This window comes from Polypterus senegalus, chromosome 14, assembly GCF_016835505.1.
Source record: "Polypterus senegalus isolate Bchr_013 chromosome 14, ASM1683550v1, whole genome shotgun sequence".
Taxonomy (NCBI): Eukaryota; Metazoa; Chordata; class Cladistia; order Polypteriformes; family Polypteridae; genus Polypterus; species Polypterus senegalus.
In genome coordinates, this window is record NC_053167.1 from 57,524,229 (window position 1) to 57,551,627 (window position 27,399).

The window sequence follows — 27,399 nt, forward strand, 5'->3', positions numbered from 1 at the left end:
ATAACATGGCGTAAGCACAAAAGCCGAAATGTGTTTACGCACAGAAAAATCCAGATGCAGGAATCTGTGCGTACTCCAACTTCCACGTTCTTCCGCTACATAAATCCCGATCAGCGTGAAAACTAAGGCTCGTGCACGCGCATTATGTAACGCCCCAAATCCTCCCAGAATTACGCCTATTTGAATATGCAAATCAATATAAATCGCCCTTAAGCGCAGCCTTCTGTGAAAAGACAATGGGAAAAGCACGGGGAAAATATAAGAATTTCAGCGAATACCAAGTGGAGGCAAATGAAAAACATACTATTTGTTCAAATAAACCGTGGTATAATCAACAAAAGGAAGTTGATCGAGTGACATAGCGTGTTGGAGAAACTTGAAAGCTCACATTCACAAATCGCACAGTGCCGGAAATAAAAAAGAAGTCACATATCAAAGTCGTCGTGAAAAGCCGAGTTGTAAGCCCACTGTCTGAGTGTCATATGAAAGCTTATTAGGGTACAGAGAAAAAAGGCACACAGTGAGGAAAAAGCACGAAATGTCAACTTCAATCTCGACATTTCCACTTTAATCACATAGTTTATTTTGTCATTAAAGTAGAACATTATAAACTTAATCTTAAAATCGTTTAATTAACCAGTTTCTCAAATCACATCGTAATTAAAGCAGCACGTTAAATGCTTTGTTTTGTATTTGATCTTCTATGTGCTCTGTGTGTGTGAATCACTACTGGCTTTTTAAACCCGGCTTTCTTCCTCCAACTGGACACAGAATCAATTACATTCGTAATATTACAGTTCTCTGAATAACTAAAATACTGAGATGTATACGTGATATTTTCATGATGATAGTTAAAGCACGTTATTAAACGTGTTTCACTTCGATGAAATAATTTATTGCAGCAGTACAATCAGGGGCGGCTCTAGGCTTGTGGTGGCACTGGGCAGAGGAAGAATCGGTGGCTCCTTCCCCGCCCGTCAGTAAGGTAGCTTATGCACAACGTCCGTTGTGGACACTGCATAGCCGCCTCGTGCTCATGACACAAGCATTTAACTTTTGCCGAAATTTGTCGCTGTGTTTTTAGCTGTGTTGTTATTTTCTCTTTCTGTTTTATATTCAATATATATTGGCGTAGCCGTCACTGCAGTCAGTGCTTTTCTTTCCCAAGTAACCGATCGCCATACAATCAGCTCTGTAATAGACGTTAAGCCATCTGTAAGCTTAGCGCCGATTCTTCAAAACGTTTAAGGAACACTGAAATATCTTCGTAGTACATGTTTAATTATTCTATCATACGACACTCCCAGTGAAGCGTATAGATTATTTAAATGAAGTTAAAGTTTTATCTGTATAATTTAATAAACATAATTTGCTGAATTTCACCTTATAAATGATATCGTTTCTGTTTCTGAAATGCGAGGTCCGTACAGGAAAGACTTTAAAACATTTTGCAGTGGCTGAGACAGCATGTCCTTGAAGCTGTATACCGATAATTCTCTTTCCGATCAGCTGCTGCTGTGATTCACACTCAGATACAGTGATATAAATACTTTGAGTGGTGCAGTGAGAGAAATATTGAAAAAGATGATCCGCTGTGGCAACTCCTAACAAGAGGAGCTGAAAGAAGAAGAAGAAGTAGTGAGAGTAACAACGGTAAAGCAGTTATGGTATTTGGAATACTATGGCTGTTCCCTCTACCATTATATTGTTACAAGTTAATTACAATCAGATGCATTACACTAATAAACAATATGCGGTTAGTTTCGGTGTATTTATAAAGCCGCGTCAGGAAAATAAGGTGTACCCACACAGGAACAGTAGCACTGCTTTGACGCCGGGTGCCGCCAGTCTGCAAAACCGAGCGGAGAACTTGCGTACGACAAGGTATGAGGTACCGTGGAAAAGTGCGTGGATTTACGCCAAGTGTAGGTTTTATACATCGCAATTTGAACGTGGAAAAGTTCTTACGCAACGTTTCTGTGCGTACGCACCGTTTATACATGAGGCCCCAGATATCCTCCACCATGCTCCACTGTTGCCTACAGAGATTTATTCACAAACTGTTTTTCAGTCCTTCGGCAGACAAACTGCCCTCTGTTAGACCCAGAAATCTCAAATTTTGACTTATTACTTCAGAGTACATGCTGCCATTTTTCTGCAGCCTAATCCTTGTGCTTTTGAGCACAGGTGAGTCTGGAGAATGGCTTTTTGCTTTTAAATTTCCAATGAAGACCACTTCTGATACAGAATGTAAATGGGTGTACCAGGATCCCAATGGACTGGCAGTAGTACTGGACATATTCAGATTTTGAAGTGAAGTAAGCTTAATGTATTTTTAATTTGCTGCACTCAGTTTCCATGGCCAACCACTGCCTTTCCAGTCCTCAGCTTTGCCCATTTCTATTCCTGCATAAGACCTTGCACAGCACATCTGGAAATACCTGTATGTTGTTAAATTTCTGCTTGGGAGACACCTAGATAATGCAGGCTAACCACTTTGTGTCTTGTCGTGCTGCTCACTTTTAACATAGTGTAAGATTTCTTTCTTACATTTTATTCATCTTCTTCATAATACGTTACTAATAACGATAAAATTCTATGGTGAACACAATGAGAATCTGAATGCACAATATGGCAACTTGCTGTAATTGCCATGCCATCAACACAAAAGAGCATCACTTCTGCATCTGGTTTATGGCTGTCCCAAAGCAACTGTTATAATTAAACAAAAATAATTCCATGACAACCAAGGTTCCCTGTACATCACGCCCCTTCAGTGATGAACATTACAACTATTTCAACTGTACCACTAAACAATAAAAATAAGTTAACAAGGGCACAGACCTCTGCATCCATTTACCTTTCTAAAGAATGGTGAGGAGACAAAGCAAGGAAGAAATTAGCTTTGGCTATAACACCTACACAGATACTAAAACTAACAAACACTACAAAGAGGAGAATCAAACTAGTAACTGACTATGAATGTCTGTGCATTGAGAATAGTCTCACACAGACTTTACCCAGATGCAAGTCAATCCCAATCAAGAGCAGGATGTACACTTGCAAAATTTTCTCTGTATAGAGAACAATCCTCAACCAACTGGGATAACCGAGGAGCCGAAGTTATTTTAAGTCAACATGAGCATTAATGTGTGTGTAGCTTGAGGTTAAAACTGTGTGTCCTGGATGGAAAACCTCAATCAAATTACTGACAAGTATTCTCAGAAATAAGCTTTCTTCTTTCATGTTGCATTTGTACCTTTTCGTTTTGCTTAGTCTGTTTTTCTGCAGTCTCCTCATATTTTTCACCACACATCTCTTGCCAATGCTGCCATCTTGGCCATTTTTTTGAGTGACATTCTTTTTAATTTTCAACAGCTTGCCTTTTTGAGCCAATGTAAAACAGTGCATCTAGCTATATATTAAAGTTTTCTTTCTTTGAACATTTAAACTAATTTAACTTGTACATCTGGAGAGAACATTTATTGCCATTTCCTGCCATCTCTTACAGACTTGCATACTCCTTCTGTACAACGTACATACTGCTTGATTCATGTGCATTACATTGTGTTAGAGCTGTTTTATAAAGGTATCAGTAAGCCTTGTAGTTTATGGGTATGTAGGTGCATCCTGTATTGAGGTCAATAATTTGATGCTCATACATACATTATACAAAGCGAGAAATGTTGTTAATAAATGTAAAAAAACTGTACACATATGAAAGAGGAAGAAATCAAGTGAATAAAAGAATATAAGCTACAACAGAAAAAAAATTAGGATGGTCTTTATAAATTAAACATCTAAAATGAAATGAAGTTCTCCGTTTCTCCTGCACCTTTTAAAGTCATCAATATTTACCTTTTTCAGTTTTTTTGTCTTAATGTCTACTTCTTGTTGAAGTGAACTATATGTTTCCTTCAATTCCAGAGTCTCTTCATCACGACTTTCCATCTGCTGTTGCATCTCTCTCTCTCTTCTTTTCTACAGATAACAAAAAATAAAATACAAAAGTTACTGTTAAAAAGCATCACACAATACAGAGTTTGCAGATGAAATGTTTCATTTGTATTAAACTATCCATCTTTAAAACCTACTTAAGAGCACCATTAATGTAATGATTTGTATTAATGTGGCAAAGTGTTTAAATATCTTGCATAAACATCTGCTTGTGCTCTTTCCATTTTTATATAGTACAGTACTGATATTTTTTCAGTTAAACCTTACTTATCTGATATATAGAAAGTTTTAAAGTTTCTCAATAAATGAATATCACATCCATTAATCCACCTTTCCATTTATGTGCTTGGTCAGGGTGTGAAGTCAAAGCCTGTTGATTAACAAATCACCATATGGCACCACTCACTAGTACAAAAACAGTTCATGGCAATTTAGAGACTTCCTGGGTCTAGTGTTAAGATTCTGGAATAATCCTGTGTTCAGATAGCACAACTCTGCATAGGAGATATAAGCTGGGAGGACTCTTGACAATTGTGCTAGATTCATTGAGGGGGAGCCCACTCTGATGAAAGCATTCAATTTACCAGAGGGGACGTGCTTATGTGAGAAAAAAATAGGTTACGACACCAGATAGGTTGAGAAACATTGATTTAGATGATACACCTAAATTGCTTGGATCAAGCAAAATGACTTGCTTTAATCAGACAACATGTCAACAAAGAAGAAATAAAATTTTTTGGTAATTCAGAAATTACCAAAACTTTAACAGAAAATATGACTAATGACAAGACAAATGATGCAGGGAAAATTAGAGAAGGGTAATACCTAACTATTTTTATCATAATTGCTTTCCACCATGGCTCTGCTCTGTCTGGTATGAGGAGATTCAAAGCTTTCACTTTGGTCCTTCAAATTATCTTCATTTTTTTCTCTACTGACTGCCTCTGATTTCCTCTCATTACTTGTAGCTAGCTACATAATTTTTTTTATCCTTTCATAACCTGAAATAAAACTTACTTAAACAGACACAGCAGTTTAAGCTCAGTAATAACTAGAAATTATAAAGAAATCATTTACTGAGGTGCTGTTCTGTACACTATAAATTAACATGATGTGTATATATACCAGGGATGTGGAGTCGGTTGATAAATGCTCCGACTCCTCAGTTTCTAAATCTTCCGACTCCTCTGTATGTACACTGTGTGCACAATGATTAGGCAAGTAAGTATTTTGACCATATCATCATTTTTAATGCGTATATTCCAACTCCAAGCTGTATTAACTTGAATGTTTATTGGATTTAAGCACGTCCGTCAGGTGATGTGTATTTGTGTAATGAGGGAGGGTGTGGCCTAAGGAGATCAACACCCTATATCAAGGTGTGCAGAATTATTAGGCAGCTAGTTTTCCTCAGGCAAAATGGGCCAAAAAGAGATTTAACTGACTCTGAAAAGTCAAAAATTGTAAAAAGTCTTTCAGAGGGATGCAGCACTTTTGGAATTGCTAAGATATTGGTGTGTGATCACAGAACCATCAAACATTTTGTTACAAATAGTCAACAGGGTCGCAAGAAACGTGTTGAGAACAAAAGACGCAAATTAGCTGCCAAAGATTTGAGAAGAATCAAACGTGAAGCTACCAGGAACCCATTATCCTCCAGTACTTTCATATTCCAGAGCTGCAACCTACCTGGAGTGCCCAGAAGTACAAGGTGTTCAGTGCTCAAAGACATGGCCAAGGTAAGGAGGGCTGAAACCCAACCACCACTGAACAAGAAACATAAGTTGAAACGTCAAAACTGGGCCAAGAAATACCTGAAGACAGATTTTTTTCAAAGGTTTTATGGACCGATGAGATGAGAGTGACTCTTGATGGACCAGATGGATGGACCTGTGGATCAGTAATGGGCACAGAGCTCCACTTCAACGTGGAGGTGGGGTACTGGTATGAGCTGGTATTTTTAAAGATGAGCTAGTTGGACCTTTTTGCATTGAAGATGAACTCAAAATCAACTCCCAAACCTACTGCCAGTTTTTTGAAGACACTTTCTTCAAACAGTGATACAGGAAAAAGACCATGATTTTTATGCAGGCCAATGCTCCATCACTTGCATCGAAGTTCTCCACTGCATGGCCAGCCAGTAAAGGCCTTAAAGATGAAGTAATAATGACATGGCCCCCCTTCCTCATCTGACCTAAACCCTATCGAGAACTTGTGGGCACTTCTTAAACGCTAGATTTACGGGGGAGAAAAACAATACACCTCTCTGAAGAGTGTCTGGGAGGCTGTAGTCACTGCTCCACAAAAAGCTGATCGTCAACAGATCAAGAAACTGACAGACTCCATGAATGGAAAGGCTTATGACTGTTATTGGAAAGAAGGGTGGCTATATTGGTCATTGATTGATTGATTTATTTTTTGAAATGTCAGAGATGTTTATTTGTAAATTTTGAGGTGTTTGTTTATTATTCTCACTATAACAGATGAAAATAAACAAGTGAGATGGGAAAATTTTCATTTTTCCTTTAGTTGCATAATAAATCTGCACACTAATAGTTGCCTAATAATTGTGCGCACATATGTATTCAAAAATACAACTTGCCTAATAATTGTGCACACAGTGTATATACTATGCTAATGTATTTTCTACATCCATTGAAGGAAAGGAAGGCAACATACATGTCATTTCACCACAGAACTACTGGCTAGGAAGCCAACACTCTACTATAATGCCAGATTAAAGACAAACACACTCACCGGCCAGCTGATCAGCAGAACGAGCCTCTGCTGGAGACAGGTAGGGAGATCTGTGTTCTCGGCTCCTTCGGCCCCCTTCACTAGCGCATAGCGAAGGGGAGCCGACGGAGCTGAGAACACACCAGATGATTTTTCAGGCGTTTGACACGTGATGACTCGTTGAACGGCCGAAAAATCGGCAGTGCATCTGTAAATGTATGGGGGGCTTTAGGCTAGGTTCACAGTTCCCTGTAACAGTGGAACACGACACAATGGAAAGTGGTGCTGCACCTTACCTGTGCATTACATCCCATATAATAATGCATACAGTCAATGAAAAGCATGCTTCATGGTTACTTGACATGTTCGTTTTGTGGTAACATTATGCACTGCATGCATTGGGCTTTATTCTTACAGCAGAGAAGTAGTTCATTATGACTGTTTGTGAATTGGGACATTTCAACTTACTTTTTTAATTCCTATTTAAATTTAGTAGGAGTCGGAATCGGTTAACTTTTTGCCGACTCCAGGTACCCAAAATTGTCTCCGACTCCGACTCCACAGCCCTGATATATACTGAACTCACAGTAAATTTTAGCCCCAATTTCCACTTGTACTTTTATCATCTCATTATTGGAAATGATCATTATCGTAAAATACACTTCTCTTGTTCCATCCAACTTTCATTTAGCACTTCACTTGATAACATTATTCTCTCAACATCGGCTACTGTCAGGAACCTCATTGTGACATTTGATAGATGTACTATGATGAATGATGAAGGAGAAACATCACTTAATTGATCAGGGAGTTCTACTTTTTTCATTTTAACATACAAAATCTCAGACCCTTCCTCACTAACTATGCTACTCAACTCTTTGTTGAGGCGCTTATCTATTGATTGGACTAGTGAAACGTGCTATTAAGAGGGCTCTCAGAAACAGCTATCTGACTTCTCAAACTCATCCTAAATGCTACTATTCAAATTGTACATTTTGATGACTATTTTGCATTGCTTTGCCCCTTTCTAGGGTTAATAACACAATTTGTTGTACTGTAGTTCTGAACTGTATGTTGGAAAGAGTGTGAATATTATACATTTATACTGCCCTTTTCATTAACATTTTAAGTAACTTTTTATAGCCTAAAAAGACAAACACCTGAGATTTTAATTATTTCTAAAACATCTAAACTGAATCTGAACCCCACTGTTCACCTAGGCCGCTGAAATTTTATACCAACTACTGTCATTCACTTGTTATCAAGCAAACACTAGAAGCAAAAATGCATGTAACCATAAGTCACATAAGAAGAAAAACATCTGGAGTCTCATGTGAAAAATGTGCTTATGTACAGACACAAATGTCGGAATTTGTAAAACATGAACTTGGTGTAAAAACTGGTTAATCATTATAGCAAAATTAGACCATCCATAAGTTCTATGGAGACATTATTGGTGTTGGAATTGTAGCAATTCCAGGCATAGGACAATAAAGTGAACAGAATATCTAATTTCATTGCTCATTTAAATGACACGTTAAGTCACATTTCAATTTTCTTTAATATCACAGTTAACCAACATGTTCTTTCAATACAGTTTTCTTTGTTGCATAACATGCAATGTATACAATTAATGTTAACAGCCGGAAAATGGTGTGCTGTGTGTTGTACAAGATAACTAATAACAGCAGAGTCAGTTCTTTTGGACAGTCAGGCTACACAAGAAGTGTGTTTCAGAGATCATGATAATTTTTTGGCTCATGATAATGGGTGGTTTATAAGCTGATTTAGACTTTCTATATATGTTCTCTTAGAGTCGTGTGCTGAAATGGGTCCCACATTACAGACCATAATGCATATATCATATGAACCCTGTTTCATTACAGATTTTAACCACCACACGGTATTTGGCCACGGGGGCTATTCTGCACTGGCGGACAGTCAGGAATTTCACAGTCATCCCTAAGCTGATGACATTTATATGGGATGGCATAATTAAGCTGCTACCCAGATACATCCCATTTCAAACATGGCGAGATCAAAAGCCATTTTGCAAAGATGGCTGTTTTTTTAATGTAATCAGTGCATTTGACTACACACACATTGTGATGAAGGTACCATCACAGAATTAATTTGATTTTGTAAATCAACAGCACCTTTATCCAACTAATGAATAACTAATACACGATACTCAAATGTGTCTGATTAATGGTATGCGTTTGGGCCAGGTTAATCCACAATTTATTTCCCCCAAACCTAACCATAGTTTGGGAAGCAGACTTTATGCTGGGTGTGATGTTTGGCTTCTTGCTAAGCAAGCCTATTTGATAGCATAGCAATTAAGCTTAGAACATTACAGACAACTTGTATAATGTTTCAGGAGTGGGTACACCACAAGAAAGGAGATATAATGAAAGTCGTTCACATGATCAATGATAGAACGGACCATTGATTCAATAAAACACAGATGGTGTCTGGACTTGACATGTACAGTCTCACCAAGGATTTCCACATTGTGATGGCTTATGCAGCACTCAACAACATATCACAGAAACCTGCACTTCCTCTGCCATCTGCAAGAGGCCTAAATGAGCACATGGTCCCTCTCCATTAGGACATCAATGCAATGGCAAAGACATTTGGATGTTGTATTTCGAATGTAAGAGGCTTGTATGTATTGCAACATGGCAAAATGTGGTGTCCAACCTGGTTCATTAAAAATGTTTTTACTGTCTCACAGTTCTGCAAAACAGCCAGATGTCTACTGGCCGCAGTCTAGGCACTGCATGATGGCCCACTGCTATTGCTCTCTCCACTTAACTGCTGTCACTTGCTCCCAACTCTTGTTTATTCTTTTATTTGTGACTCCTGTAGAGAGACCAAGAAAATGAATGTTTTTGAGGTTATCTACTTTAGTCAGTAATACTTTTGAGTTCACATCGACTGAGTTTTGTTTTGTGTGTTCTTTCATGGTATGTGGTACAGACATTACTTTTAGTGATTAGATCATGATTATTTAAAAAAAAAAAAAAAGCATTTTTAAACTATATATGTTTATTGGCAAGTGGTGATAGGGAGTGGCTAAAAACGAATGGCCGAGCACACAGTTCCAAGATGGTATGACATTTATAAAGGAATTTGTTGTGACATGTGGCGTACATTGCCCTCCATAAAGTTTGGGACAAAAACACATTTTTCCTTCATTTAACCCTATGCTCCACAGCTTAATATTACAAATCCAACAAAAATGAACCTCTCAAACTCACTGCTGTGCCACAAAATAAGCACCCCTCATATAATGAATTAGGTTTAGATGTGCATAAAAATGCAAAGGCAGAAAAAGCCGGATGTCTGTGTGATACTTAAAGAATATTTTGCATAGCAGATTTCACAGCTTTGGAAACTCACCTGCTCTGCAATTTCATGTCGTTTCTGCTCCAATATTTTCTGTTGTTCGTTTGTATGATCAACAATATTTTTGCCTCCAACAAGCAGCTTACTTTCCATAGCCTGAGGGAAAAGTATAAATTACTTTATTCATTATTATTGTTAAAATATATATGATAACTACTAGTCTAAAACCATAATGTTGAAAAGAAAAACAATACATTTATAGAATAAGGCATATATTTTGGGAATAGGACTATCTGAATATAATTCATGGCATTTAGATGTAAGTGGTAATCTGGGAAAATAGAGAAAAACAAATGTATTCATTTTGATACAGTTTAAACATAAAGTCTCTACATGAATATTCTACATATACAGTACACAGTTCTTGGTAATGCACTGTCCTTATGTTTCTTATATAAGTATCCAAACTTCACATATTTTGGGAATTGTGTTTGCACATTGTATAGAAAATACTTACTTACAACCTAAAATTAGAATTTATTGCTGCTAACAAAAATGTGCTCTCCTTTTAAGGACATAAAACAAGCCTTACGCAAACGTAGTTTAGTAAAGTCAATAATTTAAGAAAATTTAACTCAAACAAAACCCATCATTTTACCTTTACTTTAGCTGCCAACATCTCACTGGCTTCTCTTTCTCTTTTGAAGTCTTCCATTTTTCTCTCTTTTTCTTTGAGAAGTTTTTGTTTCTCATCTGCTACTAGGCTGTGGTCTTCTAAAATTGCCTTCTTCTCTTTTTCCAATTTGTCTTGTTGTTCCCTCCAATAGTCAGAGTCATCTTTGTCATCTACATCATCCTCATCGTCATCTTCATCAAACTCCTCTCCACCTTCACCTACATGCTTCCTCCGAGCTTTTTTCCTTCTTTTTCCTGAACGCCTTTCTAGCTGGGCCTTCAGCCGAGCAATCTCTTCTTGGAATTCACGAAGAAGAGCATCCTTTGGATCTTCATTTACTCTAGGTTTATTTTTGATATTTTTAGCTCGGTTTGCATACCGCAAGGTTGTTAGAGTCTCCTCAATGTTGTAAGAAGCTGGACCAATGTTGGCCACCATGACTGTTTTTGCATTGCCTCCTAATGAATCCTGAAGTAGTCGGGTAAGTTTGGAATCACGATAAGGCACATGAGTGCTCTTACCATCAACCAGTGCAGAGATAACATTTCCTAAAGCAGAAAGTGATAAATTGATCTTGGTAGCTTCTTTCAGTCTCTCTCCTTGAGCTCCTGTTTTAGCTTGACGTTCACTGCCAGCAAGATCCACCAAGTTCAACTTTCCTACTCTTATATGATTTTCTCCATCAAGTCCCAATTCACTGCACTCAATGGTGATGACAAAAATAGCATGAGATCGTGAACTATGCTCATTCATGTTGGTAGATCCCACAGAGCGGTTTTGATTGCCAACATTCATAACATGCTCTATCTCTTTAACACTTTTTGTAACAAAAGAGGATAAGTCTTTTACATAAACACCAGTATCTGGCCTTTCTTTTAACTCCAATCTTTTTGACTGATCTTTTGAAAGCAAGTCTCTAATTTCTTCTTGGTAAATTTCCAAATATGATGCTCGTACAAGGTACTGCTGATTCTGGGACCTGGAAATATGTGTAAATATATGTTCAAAGGAATTTGGTATAACACCTCTTCGTTCTGGGTCACTACGCACTCCTTCCATTGTATATGTTTTGCCTGTTCCTGTTTGGCCATAAGCAAATATAGTACCATTGAATCCTTGAAGAACAGAATCAACAAGAGGCCTGAATGTTTCATCATAAAGTTCAAATTGCTTTGAATTCCAGTCATACACTGAATCAAATGTAAAAGTCTTTGGTAGTTCACTAGGTGCACCACGAGTATTCTTCACAGAAACCTGACCCAGTTTCACATCCACAGAGACTACTCTTTCGAAGTTGGCAGCAATCTCTTTCTCATTCATAGGCCGGCACCTGACTACCACCTTCACAGATTCTGAGCTCTTCAACTTTGACATTTTGCAGCTGATTGTGCTGACCTGGTTTGCTGCAATTTAATCTGTTTTAAAGCCTATGGGAGAAAAAATAAAAATCTAACATCAAAAAAAGACCATAACCTTTTTCACATTACTCACTACTGAAATAGCCAAACAACAGCCTTGTGTTTAAATTACTTCATTAAACTAAATTAAAGCAACATTTGAACTCTTCTGAACACTGACTTAGAAAAAGGCTCAAGACTCTATTCTGCAAACCCGTTTACAACTTTATCTGACCACAGAAACTAATTCTGGCCAGGTAACTCAACATAAAACACATTCACATGTGGTCTACTTAAAAGACTCAAACCTAACCCCAATCTAACCTCACAAACGGAATCTCTTACTGCTTCTACAATGACACAGCAACAACAAGCAAACTTCACAAAGAAAAAATTTCAGCCAACAACAGATACTAGGGTTAATAACCTGGGAGATATCAAAGCTTCCCAGCACATAGCAGTCTTAAATTTAATTAATAACAATGATATTACATGTTGTTGTTAAGCACCTTTAATGACACTCAATGCCATTGTACATAAATAAATTAAAACAAAAACATAGAAAAAATAAAACGAATAAATATGACAGTCAAAATAAAATACAATTTGAGAAGACAGTCTAAGATAAAAAGGCAGGGAGCTCCATAATCTGGGAGTTGCAAAACTAAGGATATCACCCAGTGACTTGCAGTTAGTGTACAGGACAAAAAGAAATTTCATATTAGATGACCTTAAATTGCGTCAGTGTGTGTAGCATTGTAACCTGTTCAAAATATAGATAGCACCATTGCCATGAAGAACTTTATATGTTAGCAAAACCGTGTTATAAGAGATCCAATATTTAACAGGTAGGCAGAGCAAGGAAATCAGTAAAATGGTTATAAGTTCCTAAGGTATAGCATTTGTTAAAATTCTGCTGAAGACTTGAGTAGATGATTTAATCTATTTATCACTTTGCCTTGAAGCACCAAGATATATGGAGCATTGCAAAAATCAAGCTTAGAGGTGACTAAAGATCAAACAAGTGTTTTAGTGGCATGATCAATGAAAGGAGATCTAAATCGCGAGATGTTCGTTAGCTGAATGAAAACAGATCTAATTAACATTATTAAAGTGGGGTTCAAATGACAGATTAGAATCTAAAACAACCTCCAAGTTCCTAATTTCTGAGGAACAAGGCAAGATGCAACCATTGAAATTAAATCTAAAGTTTCCAATAGCTTTAAGAAGAGTCTATAAGCAACATCTTGGGCTTGTCTCCATTAATTTTTAAATAGTTAAATAGCACAACCAAGAGTCAGTGTGTCCAATGCATTTAAACAGAGTTTGGTGGGAAACCAGAGGTGGGCTCAAGTGTGCCAATATATCCAAGTCTCATACACACAGAAACTAAATCCCAGACCGTATTGTTTAATAATATCACCCAAAGGGAGAAGATCAACTATATTATAAAAAAGCTAAGGTCTTTGTGTTCTGTACCTTAGAGTAATATGATTGGTCAGTTTAGCTTTGGCAACATGATTGAAAGAGGAAGTGCAAGTGTTAGACAAACAAGGAAGCAAAACAGCATAAGAGGAACAGAGTGAAAGTGAGAGATGCCTCCTAAGATGTGAGTATAAAGGTATACAGGAGCAGAGGAAGGTGCCTTGAAAATAACTTAACCGAGTCCGAGTAGCAGGCTTTACGGGAACACACTGAAGAGAGAAAGTGCAGGTGAAGAGAAGTTCAGATACGGGCGAAAACAAAGTATAGCAACTAAAGGTACACAAACAAATAAATTAATCTACTACCTGTCTTAGACAGGTAATGTGGATAGTAAATAATAAAAAGCAATATGGCCATGAGAAACATCTTGTGCAACAGGGGAACGTAAAGGAGTTGTGACTGCTAACAGACATATATTGCAGCCTGTCAGTTAGTCGGGAAGGCTCCGGTGTCTTTAGTCAAAATGGAATCTTGGAAAAAAATTCTACAGTATACTTAGAGAAATTACCTTGATCAAGACCTTGCAATTAGAAACATACAGCTATCATGCAGCAAGAAACATGAATTTTGTCTTTTTCACATACATAAAAATGTATACAAGTAACTGAATGATATATGATTGTAATGCCCATCAGGAGAAGAAGAATCAGTATCAGTACTACTTGATAGGCCCCTGAACATAAAGTGAAGAATGTTCCAAGTTTAGTACAATGTCCATTACCATTACTGCTGCAGTTGATTTTGTTTAAACGTGTCAATATTTTGAACAATATTGTGACTGACCATTATATCTCCTGGCAAAAGCACACAATGGCATGGTGCTTTCATCACAATGCTACCCACAAAAAAAAAAAACTATTAAAAATTTAATTTTCACAAAATTAACTTTCAAAAAAATTGTTAAACATTTGTTCAAGCTGTTCCAGGTTAGTTGAGGAGTGGCAGTGGACAGCAAGTTTTAGATTTCTCTATAGATATTTGATTGGGTTAGGATCAGGACTCTTACTGGGAAACTCTGCTCTGTTGGGCCCTTGAGCAAGGCCCTTAACCTGCAATTGCTGAGCGCTTTGAGTAGTGAGAAAAGGGCTATATAAATGTAAAGATTTTATTTATTTATTATCAATTCTCTTCATTTTAAGCCACTCCACTGTCAACATGTCTGTGTGCTTTGGGTCACTATCTTACAGAAAGGCAAACTTCCTCCCAGTTTAAGCCTTCTAGTAGCGGAGTTCAGGTTCCTCTACAAAATCTGGGTGTACTGTACAGCATTCATCTTTCCTTCAAACCTGATCAGTCTGCCAATCCTGCCTATTGAAAAGCACTTCAACAACATGATGCTACCACCACATTATATGATAGAATGGTGTTACCTAGCTGATGTTCAGAATCAGATTTACAACATACATATCATTTAATGTTCATGCCAAAATGTTCCACTTTAACCATGTCTGACCACAAGACTTTACACCACACATTTGCAGTAGCTTCCAAGTGACCTTAGACATTGCTGAGCGATGAATGTACTCTCCAAAACTCTTACTTTAATATACAAGTTTAGAACATCCAAGCTTTACAGTTTAAATATATTTCCTGTGGACAATGATAGCAAATTTCTAATTATAAGTACATTACTGCAGTTAAAGCCAAACCAGTTCAGTGTCTAATTCTGGATGAGCCCAAAGGTATAAGCATTAGCAAATGTCTAATCACTTTTATGGCAATCCTGAAATAATGGATTCAACATTCATTGAGATAATATTTTTACAAATGCAGCTTTCAAGTGAGAACCAAAGTAAAAATTGCAGGAGATATCTGGAAAACTAAATCATCAGTAAATGTCATTTGCGTAAGTATTTTCAATTGACTAATGTTCCTCACATGTACTGATGCAAATATCTATATTACTAACCTAAGGTTGTATGAACGGATGGCAGAGGACAGAACCAAGCCGTGCACAATACAACCGCCACCTGAACGAGAACGTGCACAATACAACCATCACCCGAATGCAAACGAGCACAAAACAACCTCAGCTTGAACGCGAACGCACACACCACCACATATACAACCTTTGTTTAGTAATGTAGATCTCCAAGCCGGGATCCGCCTCCATGGTCACTTCAGCACGCAAATCCGCTGCCGTCACCATCAGGGAACTAGGTGCCACCTAAAGTGCATGCGCACAGTGCCTCAGCTTCCCAGAGTCAGTAGGTGGCGCCCAAACAACACAACCTGTAGGGATTTACCTTTTTGAGCCTGTATTTCGACATGGACAACTTTATGTTGCCTTTTCAAGAGTCCGGCGTTCATGTGACGTTAAAGTGAAGGTTTTAACTACTCCATACCAGGCACAGCTAATTCAAGGACAGGAAACCATCTTTACCAAAAATGTTGTTTATAAGGAAATTTTTGATTAACTATTTTCAATTTACCATTTTATGAATTTTTTGTTTCCAATTTACTTCATTTAAACCTTTGCACTCCAATATTTTTTTTACTTATAAGTGCAGTAACATTTTGGACTTGAATAATATAACAATTAAATTTCAATTTTAGTTTTAATAAATTGGTTAACTTTAGTATAAATATATTTTATTTAATTAAATTTAAACTTTCCCAGGACGCTCCCACCCTCCATGATTTTTTATCCCTCTAAAGATCAGCGGGAACAGAAAGTGATTGCTATTCTTGGATTTCCGATTCTTTACAGAATTGGGGGTTTACTGGTAAATTTTATAATTGTCATACATCTCACAAAGCGATTTAAAAAAAAAAAAAACTAAGAGAAACTAATTGGAGTAAACTGTTGTGACAAAAACATATTTTAAGATTGTTTAAATTAATATAAATTAAGTATTCTGAATAATCTTGGTAATTACTACTTTATGTAGCATGGATATACAGTTTGGATTTTTAATTTTTTGTATAATTTAAGCAGTATGTACAGTGTTTTTTAAATTACTGAATGGTTAAGTCAATACATTTGGTAGGTGTAGACAGTGAGATAAACCAGATAGTACTTGATGATAATATCTTTCTTAAGAAAATAAGATTATAAAAATCCCCTGCATCTGTTGTTAGCTTAATTGGAAATTCCTCCCCTTTGTCAAAAACAAAACTCAGGCCCTGAGGTTTTTCATTCCTGTCATGGTGGTAACCCTATGATACACTGGTGGACTCCACCAGCTTATGGAGTTGCCAAGTTGAAGAAAAAGGCCTTGCGTGCAGTTTTAGCAGACTCTAGATCTGACTTAGATGCACTGGCAAGCAACTGAAAATGACTTTCATACAGCTTTTAAGAAGTTTCGGGAAATCATCTATTTACTCAGGAAGGTAGTACAGATGCACAAGGGTAGAATAATTCTGACAACACCTGGAGATAATGTTAAGACGGAGAAGGTGCACTTTCCACTCAGTGAATTATGGTTGCCTGGTATACCAGTACTGACAAATTATTGAAAATTCCAACTTTTAAAATGCTACAGTGCCAGCATTTTGTACATTTCAGTGCTGAAAATAAATCCCTGTACCCCTGGCTCTTCCATGTATTACACCTAATATACAGGTAGTCCCCAGGTTACAGACATCCTACCTACGACTTACGAACAGGACCACAGCTGGGACGCATGCACCTCAGTAACTGCCGCTCCATCATCTTCGGCCTGGGGACTCTGCAAGTGGTGGCAGGACGAAGACTGGAGGGGGGCGATTTCGTTGCTCACACAGTGTAGTGTCCCTTGGGCGGCTCCCAGCAGCAAGCGGTGACCCGTGGCCCATAGTCACTGGGGCCACAGCTATCGATCGTGTGCAGGACGGAGGCTTGATGGGGCGGTTCGCTGCATGCCCATCACACCGCTGCAGCTACTGCTCCTGACTGGTCGCAGGCTGGATGGAGCAGAGGGGGGCGTTTCACTGCCCACCCACTACACAGGGCTGTCTCGTTCGTTCTCGGTGGGCGGCTGGTAATGCTGCAAGTGGTGACCCGGTTGTGGCTGAACAGAGGCCATTGAGGGTGAACGAGGTAGCGGAGGGTAGCATTGTAGTGTGCCTCGGGTGGCTGCCCGTTGAATGGAGGCAGTGGTGGGTGATTCACTACCCGCCTTTGGCCGCACCGTGTTTGTCCTCGGTGGGCAGACACTGCAGGCAGCATACTGTAGTGGAGGCGACTGTGTGGCGGGCAGGTGGTGAACCGCCCCCATTCATTCCCAATAGCAAGACTTCTTGTACTGTTACGAACATAGCAGAAAGTTGTCACTTGTTAGTACAGACGTGTTGACGTCTGGTGCCTTCCTGCTGTGATAACGTGTACAGAGCTGTGCAGAAGAGTTCATCTTAACCTTTTGTCTTCACCCTTCAAGAATGTCTCTGAAACACAAATCTGATGTGCTAGTGATACAGTAAAGAACAGAAAAACGATCACCATTGAAGATAAAGTAGAAATAATGAAAAGGTCAGAGAGAGGTGAAACTCCATCATTCATTGGCAGAGCACTTGATTATAGTCGGTCAACAATAGCTTTTGTTAAAATAATGTACCTGTTCCGACTTATATACAAATTCAACTTAAGTACAAACCTACAGTCCCTATATCATACTTAACCCGGGGACTGCCTGTATATATTATAGTTATATAAATGTGCTGGAGAGTCCAAGTGGGAGCTCTGTAACACCAGTGCTCAAAGATTTGCAGAATTCGGTGGAGTAGGAAGGTGCATTTGTTTGTTGACTTGGAAACAAAGCAGCCGTGAGACAGATATAGGGGGAGTTATCAATTATTTGCTTCACATTTTGGTACCAATACTGGGGGTCTCAAAACTGATAAACACTGATGTCAAAATTTAGTACCAATCCAACACTACAGTGAAGACACTCTGCTGGAATCGGGTTGGCCCCATTTCTATGCCTGAGGTTGCTACAGTGAGTGAAAAGCTCCACAGTGGCAAAGCTGGTGCACTGGATGAGAACTGACCAGAAATACTTAAAATACTGGATATTGTGGAGTTTGAGGGGCAATGGAGGAGGTTATGCTGGAATACTGGAAGAAACTTAATTCGATAAGTGAACCTCAAATCCTCAATTAACAATGTGAACTCTGTTCTGGAATATCCATCTGTGCTTTGAACCCTGTGGTATCTTTTGCGGCTCTTTCCAAAAGTATAATGCTTTGAAGCCATTGCTGCATGTCATTTGTTCTCTACATCTGTGGAGCTACAGTTGCTTTTGTATGTTCACAATTAAATCAATTCTGTTTAGCATGGCCATGACATTACACTAAGGTTGCTTCTCGTCTCCTCTCCTATTTAAGGTTTTCAGAGAATTTTAAGGTGTTGCTAAGGCTTGAAGAGGTGGAAAGTTGAGTTATTTTCTCTGGTCTAGTTAGTAGTGTTGTTGCTTCACAGATCTAGCTTACTCAATTTGAAAAGCACTCCTAGATTGTGAAGCCATCCCAAAAAAAAACCTGTGTTTGCATGGATTTTCCAACCACATCTCCAAACTGACGACTATAATCTCACCGTGTGTAGAGGCGTGTATGAAAATGGGCACCAAGATCAGTGCTGCCAAGATACACTATGCCCATGAAAATCTGAATTAGATTAAGCAGATCTAACAATATAATGTTTCCTTCTCATCTGACTGGAATTGCTGGCATGCGCTGGACAGGTTTGCATCCAAGTGTAATACAGTCAGGATGAATCTTAGCATGAAGCCAACATCCTCCACAGTAGTAGATTTCTACAGGTAGGGGATGAACAGTTACGTCAAGTGGAAGAGTTCACACACAAGGATAGAGAGGAGTATGACACTCATCAACAAACCAGTGGTGCAGTAGCTGCATTTCTGCAGAGGCTTTACTAGGCCAGGAAACCAAGTCAACTGAAAATGCTTTCAAGTTACCTGGTCAGCGTACACAGCGTACACCCCTTGTACTCACATATGGTTAAGAGGTATGGCTAGTGACAGAAATATAAGTGACTGAAATGACCTTTCTGTATAGAGTTGTTAGGCTCAGAATCCGTGAGATAACAGCATGCAATGCAATTTAAGGACATGCCTCCGATATGAACTTCTTATCTATCGAAAGACTAGGAATGACCTGGGCATGTACTACTATTATCAGGCACAGTTGACGAAGTTAAGACCTGGAAGGATTATATTTCTACTTGCAACTAGGAGCTCCTGAGAATTTCCCAAGCCAAACTGGGGACCAATTCTAAGAACAGAGAGGTTTATTTTGTCCAGCTCAGGGGGTTCCCATTCTAACCAGGAAAGGTTGATTCAAAGTTTAATGATAAAGAACTACTCAAAGTACAATAAGGTTATAATGACTGAAAAGTAACTAATAGCATGCTCTTTCTTCTGATCCAGAGAAAATAAAAATTTAAAACCTGATTTTTATTACTAATAGCAAAAATGAGTTGCAAGTAACTCTTTTTAAATTTAACATATAGTCTAACACTGAACTCAAAGTAACTGTTTCTGGTACATTTCCCCAAGTATACCTAAAGCTACAGCCTTCTGCAAGCCTTTCTTTACAAACAAGATTTAAAACTTTGTACTAGAAGTGATTGATTTTTACTTTGCTTCCATAGTAAGATAGGTAAAATGACAAGATTCACAAAGCATCAACCAAAGCAAAGAATCAAACAAAAGATGCCAAACTTTTTCCATCAGAACACTTGGACGAAAAGATAAAAAGTATGTTTCACTACAACTAAAATCAGGTGATACACTGGTTCTGATCTTAATGAAGCCATAACTAAACATCAAATATACAAAATTACTAGTGATATTCCTTGATGTCACATTTTTGTTGCAGCCCTGGCAAATGGAATACATAACATTGCACATATACACTGAACAGCCACAATATTAAAAACCAATGGCAGGTGAAGTGGATAACATTGATTATCCTCTTACAATGGCACCTGTCAAGGGATGGGATATATTAAGTAGCAAGTGACCAGTTGGTTTTTAAAGGTGACGTGTTGACAGAACAGGAAAAATGGGCAAGAACAAGGATCTGAGCAAGTTTGACAAAAGCCAAACTAATGGCTATACGACTAGGTCATAGCATTTCCAAAACAGTAGGTCCAAAACAGCACCAGTAGGTGCTCCTGGTATGCAGTGATTAGTAACTAATAAATGTGGTCCAAGGAAGGGAAATCGGTGAAACAGTGACAGGGTTATGGATGTCAAAGGCTCACTGATGCACAATGGGGAGCGAAGGCTTGCCTGTTTTTATCAACTCCAACAAAAGAGCTATTGTAGCACAAACTGCTAAAAAAATTTAATGTAGGCCAAAACAGAAGTGGCCAAACACAAAGTGCATCATAGGGTGCGATATTTGGGACTGCACACCATTCAGAATGCCAATACAGTCAACCCCCATGAAGTCACGGTTCAGACATCGCAGGCTCAGTCATTCATGGATTTTTCCTTAGAACCTAACTAATAATTATTTGCAGTTACCTCCGCAATTTTTTTATGGTTTTTCATGGCAATATATAATTTTTCATACATTTTAACACTAAATTAAGAATATAATTTACTAATTTAAGAAATATTAATGTAAATTCAGCTAAATTTCCATATAAATTATAATACTGTATAAATTTTATAGCACTGTAGTGAGAACACAAAGCAACTGCAAAGGAAAACGCGGCTTGGGATGGTGAAATAACCCTGTACTCTGAGGCAGGAGGTTTGAAAGTAGCCAATCCGAGAGTGTTATTAATTTCTCCTTGCTACCGATTAGCTGCTACCCTGTGACGTATCTCCAGCAGATGCAGCCCTGCATTCTTGCATCATCATAATTTTACCGCATGTAGCTATGTTTTTCAATTAGTTGTTCTTATAGCCCTAAGATGCCGTCCAAACGCCTTGCACCTTCTAAGGCTTCCGGCAATGAACTTAAGCATGGGATCCCTAAATGGTTCAGGATATCAAAGTTAATAATGGCATCGATGCTGCCATTCAGACATATAAAACCCTCCTCGCCACCATGAAGAAATAACTACAGCAACTTCCCATCACAATGTTCCTCAATCCTATCAAGAAAAGCCAACACGAAACCCCATCAGAAGATACAACTCCTCCTGAAGTGCCTGAAGAAGAGGCACCACCCGAGGAGCAATTAATCCTCTGCTTTGTTGTGCAGTCATTATCTTCATTACAAAGCTTCATCGTACTGTACTGCACAGCTAATTCATCATCATCTTCAATCAATATAATCCATTATTGGTAAGTACCCATAAATTTTACTGTAGTTTTATTAAATTATTACTGTATTTACCCTACTTATACCAAAGACAATGACAGTGCATACCAAAAAAAAGCAAATTTGCATGAATTACAGTACATATAGGGGTAACATCTGTATTTTACATTCTAGCACTGCGGGAGACATGGCAGTACAGTACTGTAAAGTATACAGGTTTACCTTTACATTCTGTTTTTAGGGTAATGTATTAAGCTTAAGAGTTTGAAATGAAATTAAAGTGTTTTGGGGCATATTTAGGGTTTAGACTATAAAAATAGGCATTTTTTTAACCATATCCAAAATTCACGCTTTTTCACAATTTGCAGGTGTTCTAGGAATGTAACCCCCACGAATTTCAGGGATTGATTGTACTCACCCCTGTCCACAGCCAAAAGCATCAACAATGGGCAGGTGAGAGTCAGATATAGACCACTGAGCAATGAAAGAAGGTGGGCTGGTCCAATTAAATATTTTCTTTTAGATTACATGGACAGCCGTGTGTATGTGCAACGTTTACCTTTGGAAGGAGAGCAGGTGGAGGCAATGTGATGCACTGGGCCATATTTGGCTGAAAAACCTTGGGTTCTGGCATTCATGTAGCTGTTACTTTAACTCACACCACCTACCTAAAGATTGTTGCAGACTACATACACCCTTTCATGTCAATGATATTTTCTAATGGCAGTGGCCTCTTTCAGAAGAATAATGCGCCCTGCTGCACTGCAAAAAGTTTTCACGAATGGTTTGAGGAACATGGATCTCAATCCATTTGAACATCTGCAGGATATGCTGGAAAAACAATTCTGATCTACTGAGGCATCACCTCGCAACTTACAGAATTTAAAGGATCTACTACTAAGTTCCTGGTACCTGATACCACCGGACACCACCACACACCTTCAGAGGTCTTGCAGAGTCCTTGCCTCAAAGGGTGAGAGCTGTTCTGGCAGCACAAGGGGAACCTACACAATATCAGACAGGTGGTTTTAATATCTTGGCTGATCTGTGTCCACTGAGGCCTTGTGACATCATTATCTGATATGAAAAACTCTGATATACTGTGGACACAGACATGGTGATGAGAGTTAAAAACACATCAAAATTAGGGTGTGGAAGTCCAGTTGAAGAACTGAATGATCCTCATCATGTACATGCATCTTGAGGCATATGTGCACTGTATTAAGTAAAGATGACCTGGGCAAGAAAAGTGAATTTGTAACTGAAGCAGAAGCTCTTCAAATGTATATGTTAGGGTGATCAGTAACTAAGCTGGCTTGTCGTTATGGGGTCACTTTACTCTTTGGTGGTTTTGTGCTTACACTTATAACATATGTAACAATTAGAGGCTTACGTTAAAACACATATGTGGAAAAATAAATGAAGCTAAATAAAAAAATTGTCCCTGTGGTTTTCAAAGTCTGTCTTTGCGACTCTTGAATCAAGAACATCAAAAGACTGTACTGCTGAGCCAAAAAGGAACTTGTAATATTAAAATCCTAAATGAAGCCACCGCTCAACAGTTCACTGTAGGCAATAACATATTAAGTATTCCATACTTGTCAAAAGCATTCACTTTTTTAGCATAATGGCTGACTAAAACAAAATGCAAATCATTCGTAAGTGTTCAAAATCAGCAGTATTTTAGACCAAACTTGAATTGATAAATGCATTAAAAATCCAGCCCAAACTAGTGCAAATCAACAAGGAGGAACATTACTTATTTTTACAATTAAAGGGCACATAACCATCCATGAGTGAAACAAACCCATAACTGTGACAAGAGAAAAAGCTCACCTATATTTATAAAAAATAAATACAACACCATCTCCAAAAATTTGGGACACTGTGTCAAACGTAAATAAAAACAGAATGCCATGGCTTGCAAATCAATTAAACCAATATTTAATTGAAAATAGAACATGAACAATATATCAAATGTTGAAACTGAGAAAGTTTATTTTTTTGAAAAATATGCTCATTTTAAAATTCATATCACCTTACAAGTTTCAAAAAAGTTGGGATGTAGCAACAAAACATAGTACAAGAATTCAAAAAAAATAAATAAATAAAAAAAATTAACACACACACACGATGAAAAATCTCACAACTAATTAGATGAATTGGCAACAGGTCAGTAACTTTAGTTCTGCGTCTCTGGGATGCTCCATTTATACCAATTAAAGATGTGGAGGGGTTCACCACTCTGTGAAAGACTGCACAGGCAAATAGTGCAACAATTTAATAATAACGTTCCTTAATGTAAAATTTCAAAATATTTGGGATTCCACCATCTGCGGCACATCATATCATTAAAAGATTCAGAGAATCCAGAGACATCTGATGGCACCCAGGCCACTCTGCATTAAAAACAGACATGATTCTGTAGTGGATGTCACTGCATGGGCTCAGGAACACTTTGGAAAAACACTCCCTGTGAACACAGTTCATTGCTATATCCACAAATATAAAGAAGAAACCATACATGATCCAGAAACACCGCCACCTTCTCTGGGCCTGAACTTATGTAAGGTTAACTGAGGTGAAGTGGAAAACTGTCCTGTGGTTTGACAAATCAAAATCTGAAATTCTTTTGGAAATCATGGACACCACATCCTGCAGGATTTAGAGAAGACAGACCTTCCAGATTGTTATCAGCACACAGTTCAAAGCCAGCATCAGTGATGGCATGGGGTGCATGAGTACACATGAAATGGGTAGCTTGCACATCTTGGATGTACCATTAAAACTGAACATTATATAAAGTTTTTGGAGCAACATATGCTGCCACACAGGTGATGCAATACAGTGATAAACCTGCTCCTGTCCTAACTTGTCTGAAACATATTGCTGGCATTAAATTCAAAATGTGCATATATTTTCCAAAAAAACAAAAAAATTCTCAGTTTCAAACATTTGAAATATTGTCTTTGTGGTATTTTCAATGAAAGAGGGTTTACACTTATTTGTAAAATTATTTTATTCTGTTTTACTTATGTTTTAAACAGCATCACATTTCACATTTTTGGAAAGAGGGTTGTACTAAAGTGAAAAAATGCAACTAAAACCACCACAAAGTGTTTGTAAGTTACAATCACACAACCTGCTAAAGAAACATGTAAGCAACACCAAATCAGACTAACAATCAGCAGTTAAGAATATAAAATATTTGCCTCCTACACATCTACAGTGAATGTGTATTTATCATTTAAACTGCAAAAACATGTGACCTAATAAAAATTTAATGTCATACATTCACATTTTATAAAACCAAAAAAATGTCAAAGGACTGAAGCCACAAAGTATGAATGTATAATTCCAGCATGTCTGAACTGACCATAACGATATGCAGTGTTGCCATTTCTAAATCTAAAAGTGAAGATTAAAATGGTTTTCTACTGTGCTGCTCTTATATGCAACCAAATAATTCTATATCCTAAAATATGGGGATGATATTTCTAGTATTTATGGTTTACAATGTACTAGTGGCATGCCTGGTGCTACCAACTAAATTTTGGAACAAAACACTGACCAAAAATAGAAAGTCTGAAAAATTTGGTAGAGATTGGTTCAAAGGTGTCTTCAGCATCAATAAAGGAAAATGTTGGCAAAATGTAGAAAAAAAAGTACTCTTGTCAAAACCACTAGAAAACTTGGTGAGCTCTCACATCTGCTGCAAAAGATAGCTGGAACAATCTAAAATAGTTAAAGCTTACATTGAATTTGCATTGGGCCACATTTATTTTCATTGTAACTCTACTGTTAAAACTGCAGCACTCTACGTTAAAACTGCAGCAAGTGTTGTCCTAATCGAGAGAAGTACATTACTGAGATTCAGCAGCAAACTTGGCACACTCCCAGGGCAAACCATTACATTTAACAAGCAATCGACAGATTTAATTTCAGTTGTTCACAACTAGAGACGGATGTGTTAAACTGAAGTTGATGTTGGCCTGGCTCATTGTGGATGCACTACTCAAAATCCCTGGCAAAGTCCTGTACCTATAGCACATGGTTAAAAGTGGTATTTAACAAGTATTATAAAAGGTTCAGTCATTTTGGGTAACTTTGAATTTTGAATTTAAGTTTTGGGCAAGGGGGCCTGTGTTAAAACTACAGGAGAGTTTTGCCCAGTCCAACACAGGTATACTAGTCACATCCAATACTGTCATACACCCACATCTACAATACTGGGTAAAATACAATTTTTCACAGACACTTTAAAAGGCCACATTCATTCAAATTTTGGACAAATGGGGCACATGCATTAAACTGAGGGTGTGTTTTGCCTGGTGGTCAAACATGGCTACACTAGTCAAATTTGTTAAAACAAACATGGCACAATCCCACATCTAATGCATTGAATTGTGGTAGTGGGTACTGTGCCACTTTCATTTCCACAGCTTCTCAGGAAGAGAAATTCCCAAATTAAGCTGTGCCTGCAATCTCAAGTCTGGCCGAACAGTGATGGTGTTTACAACCCCACTGGCACGCCGGGTTCATTCTTACATATGCTGCACTGGGCATCACGAATGTACTGGATAACTGCAAAGGATTAAAATCTTATTGGGCCACATTTTTAATACTGTCCACGAAAATGACTAGCCTGTTAAATTCTTCCTTTAATCACTGATCAAGCTTTACGATATAACACAAGGAATGTCTTTTAAAATATTGTGCTGTGGGAATAAGGAGGTAACTTCAGCCTCGTGAAAGACTACTTGACCAATGTATTCATAATCTTATTTTGTGACTTAACATGACTTTTTAAATGAATCATCAGATTTAGAAAACTCAATACCTACACATTCAAACATGTCACCCCATAAAAATATAAAATTGTAAATTCCCGAAGAGCAACACTCGGGTCATTTAAATCCGTTCGTTACAAAAAGCCGCCTTTCACTAATTAAATAAAGTGAAACCAAATAAAGATAAAAGGCAGGGGAATTTACGCATATAGCCCCACGCAAAAGAAAAAATCCCGACGAGGTAGAAAATGAATCAAAACGATACCTTGAGCAATACTGTGAACGGCCTAGCAACGACAAAACAGTCCATTAATGATGGAGCAAAACAGACGCCAGCAGCCAGTACTTTAACAGAAAAAAAGAGATATGCCGAAATGTGCAAAACCACGACTTTTCTAGAAAGCTGCGCATCGAAACATTTACTACATTTGTTTTCAGAGGAAGCTACCTGCCAAAGAAGATCTCCCTGCAACCAGCCATTACTGCTCAGCGTCTTCACTTTCCCGGATGGAAGAGCGACACTTCCTTGGAGACTAACGAACTAAAGCGTCTAACGACGAGAGGAGCAACGAGGAGCCGAACATTGCCGAAGAGAGCCGAGCGTGCAAGAGGGCGTGGCTAGGACCTGAAAGCTGGCTGGCTGGCCCCGATAGTCAAAAAAGTTCTTTAAGCATTTGATTTTTTGGTAGCTTTTCATTTCATGCGATGGTATTTTCGAAGCAAAATTCCTTATCGGATGAACTTCAAAACATGAGTTTGTTCAGAATTCCAAAACAATGCAAACGCA

At 38.0% G+C, this 27,399-nt stretch overlaps 1 protein-coding gene across 2 annotated transcripts in view; it reads right to left on the reverse strand.

Moving 5' to 3' along the window:
• kif3b (kinesin family member 3B) overlaps positions 1–27,168 on the reverse strand; it is a 58,614-nt gene extending 31,446 nt beyond the window's left edge. Inside the window, exons 1-4 of one of the 2 annotated variants that reach the window (XM_039735060.1) lie at positions 27,061–27,168; positions 10,706–12,150; positions 10,102–10,203; positions 3,859–3,981 (exon numbers count right to left, since the gene is read on the reverse strand). In XM_039735060.1, coding sequence (XP_039590994.1) covers positions 3,859–3,981; positions 10,102–10,203; positions 10,706–12,097 — 1,617 coding nt within the window. In that variant the 5' untranslated portion in view covers positions 12,098–12,150; positions 27,061–27,168. Of the gene's footprint in view, positions 1–3,858; positions 3,982–10,101; positions 10,204–10,705; positions 12,151–26,877; positions 26,962–27,060 lie in introns of those variants that run through there. The other variant, XM_039735061.1, reaches the window with a different exon arrangement.
• Between the last annotated feature and the right edge of the window lie 231 nt (positions 27,169–27,399).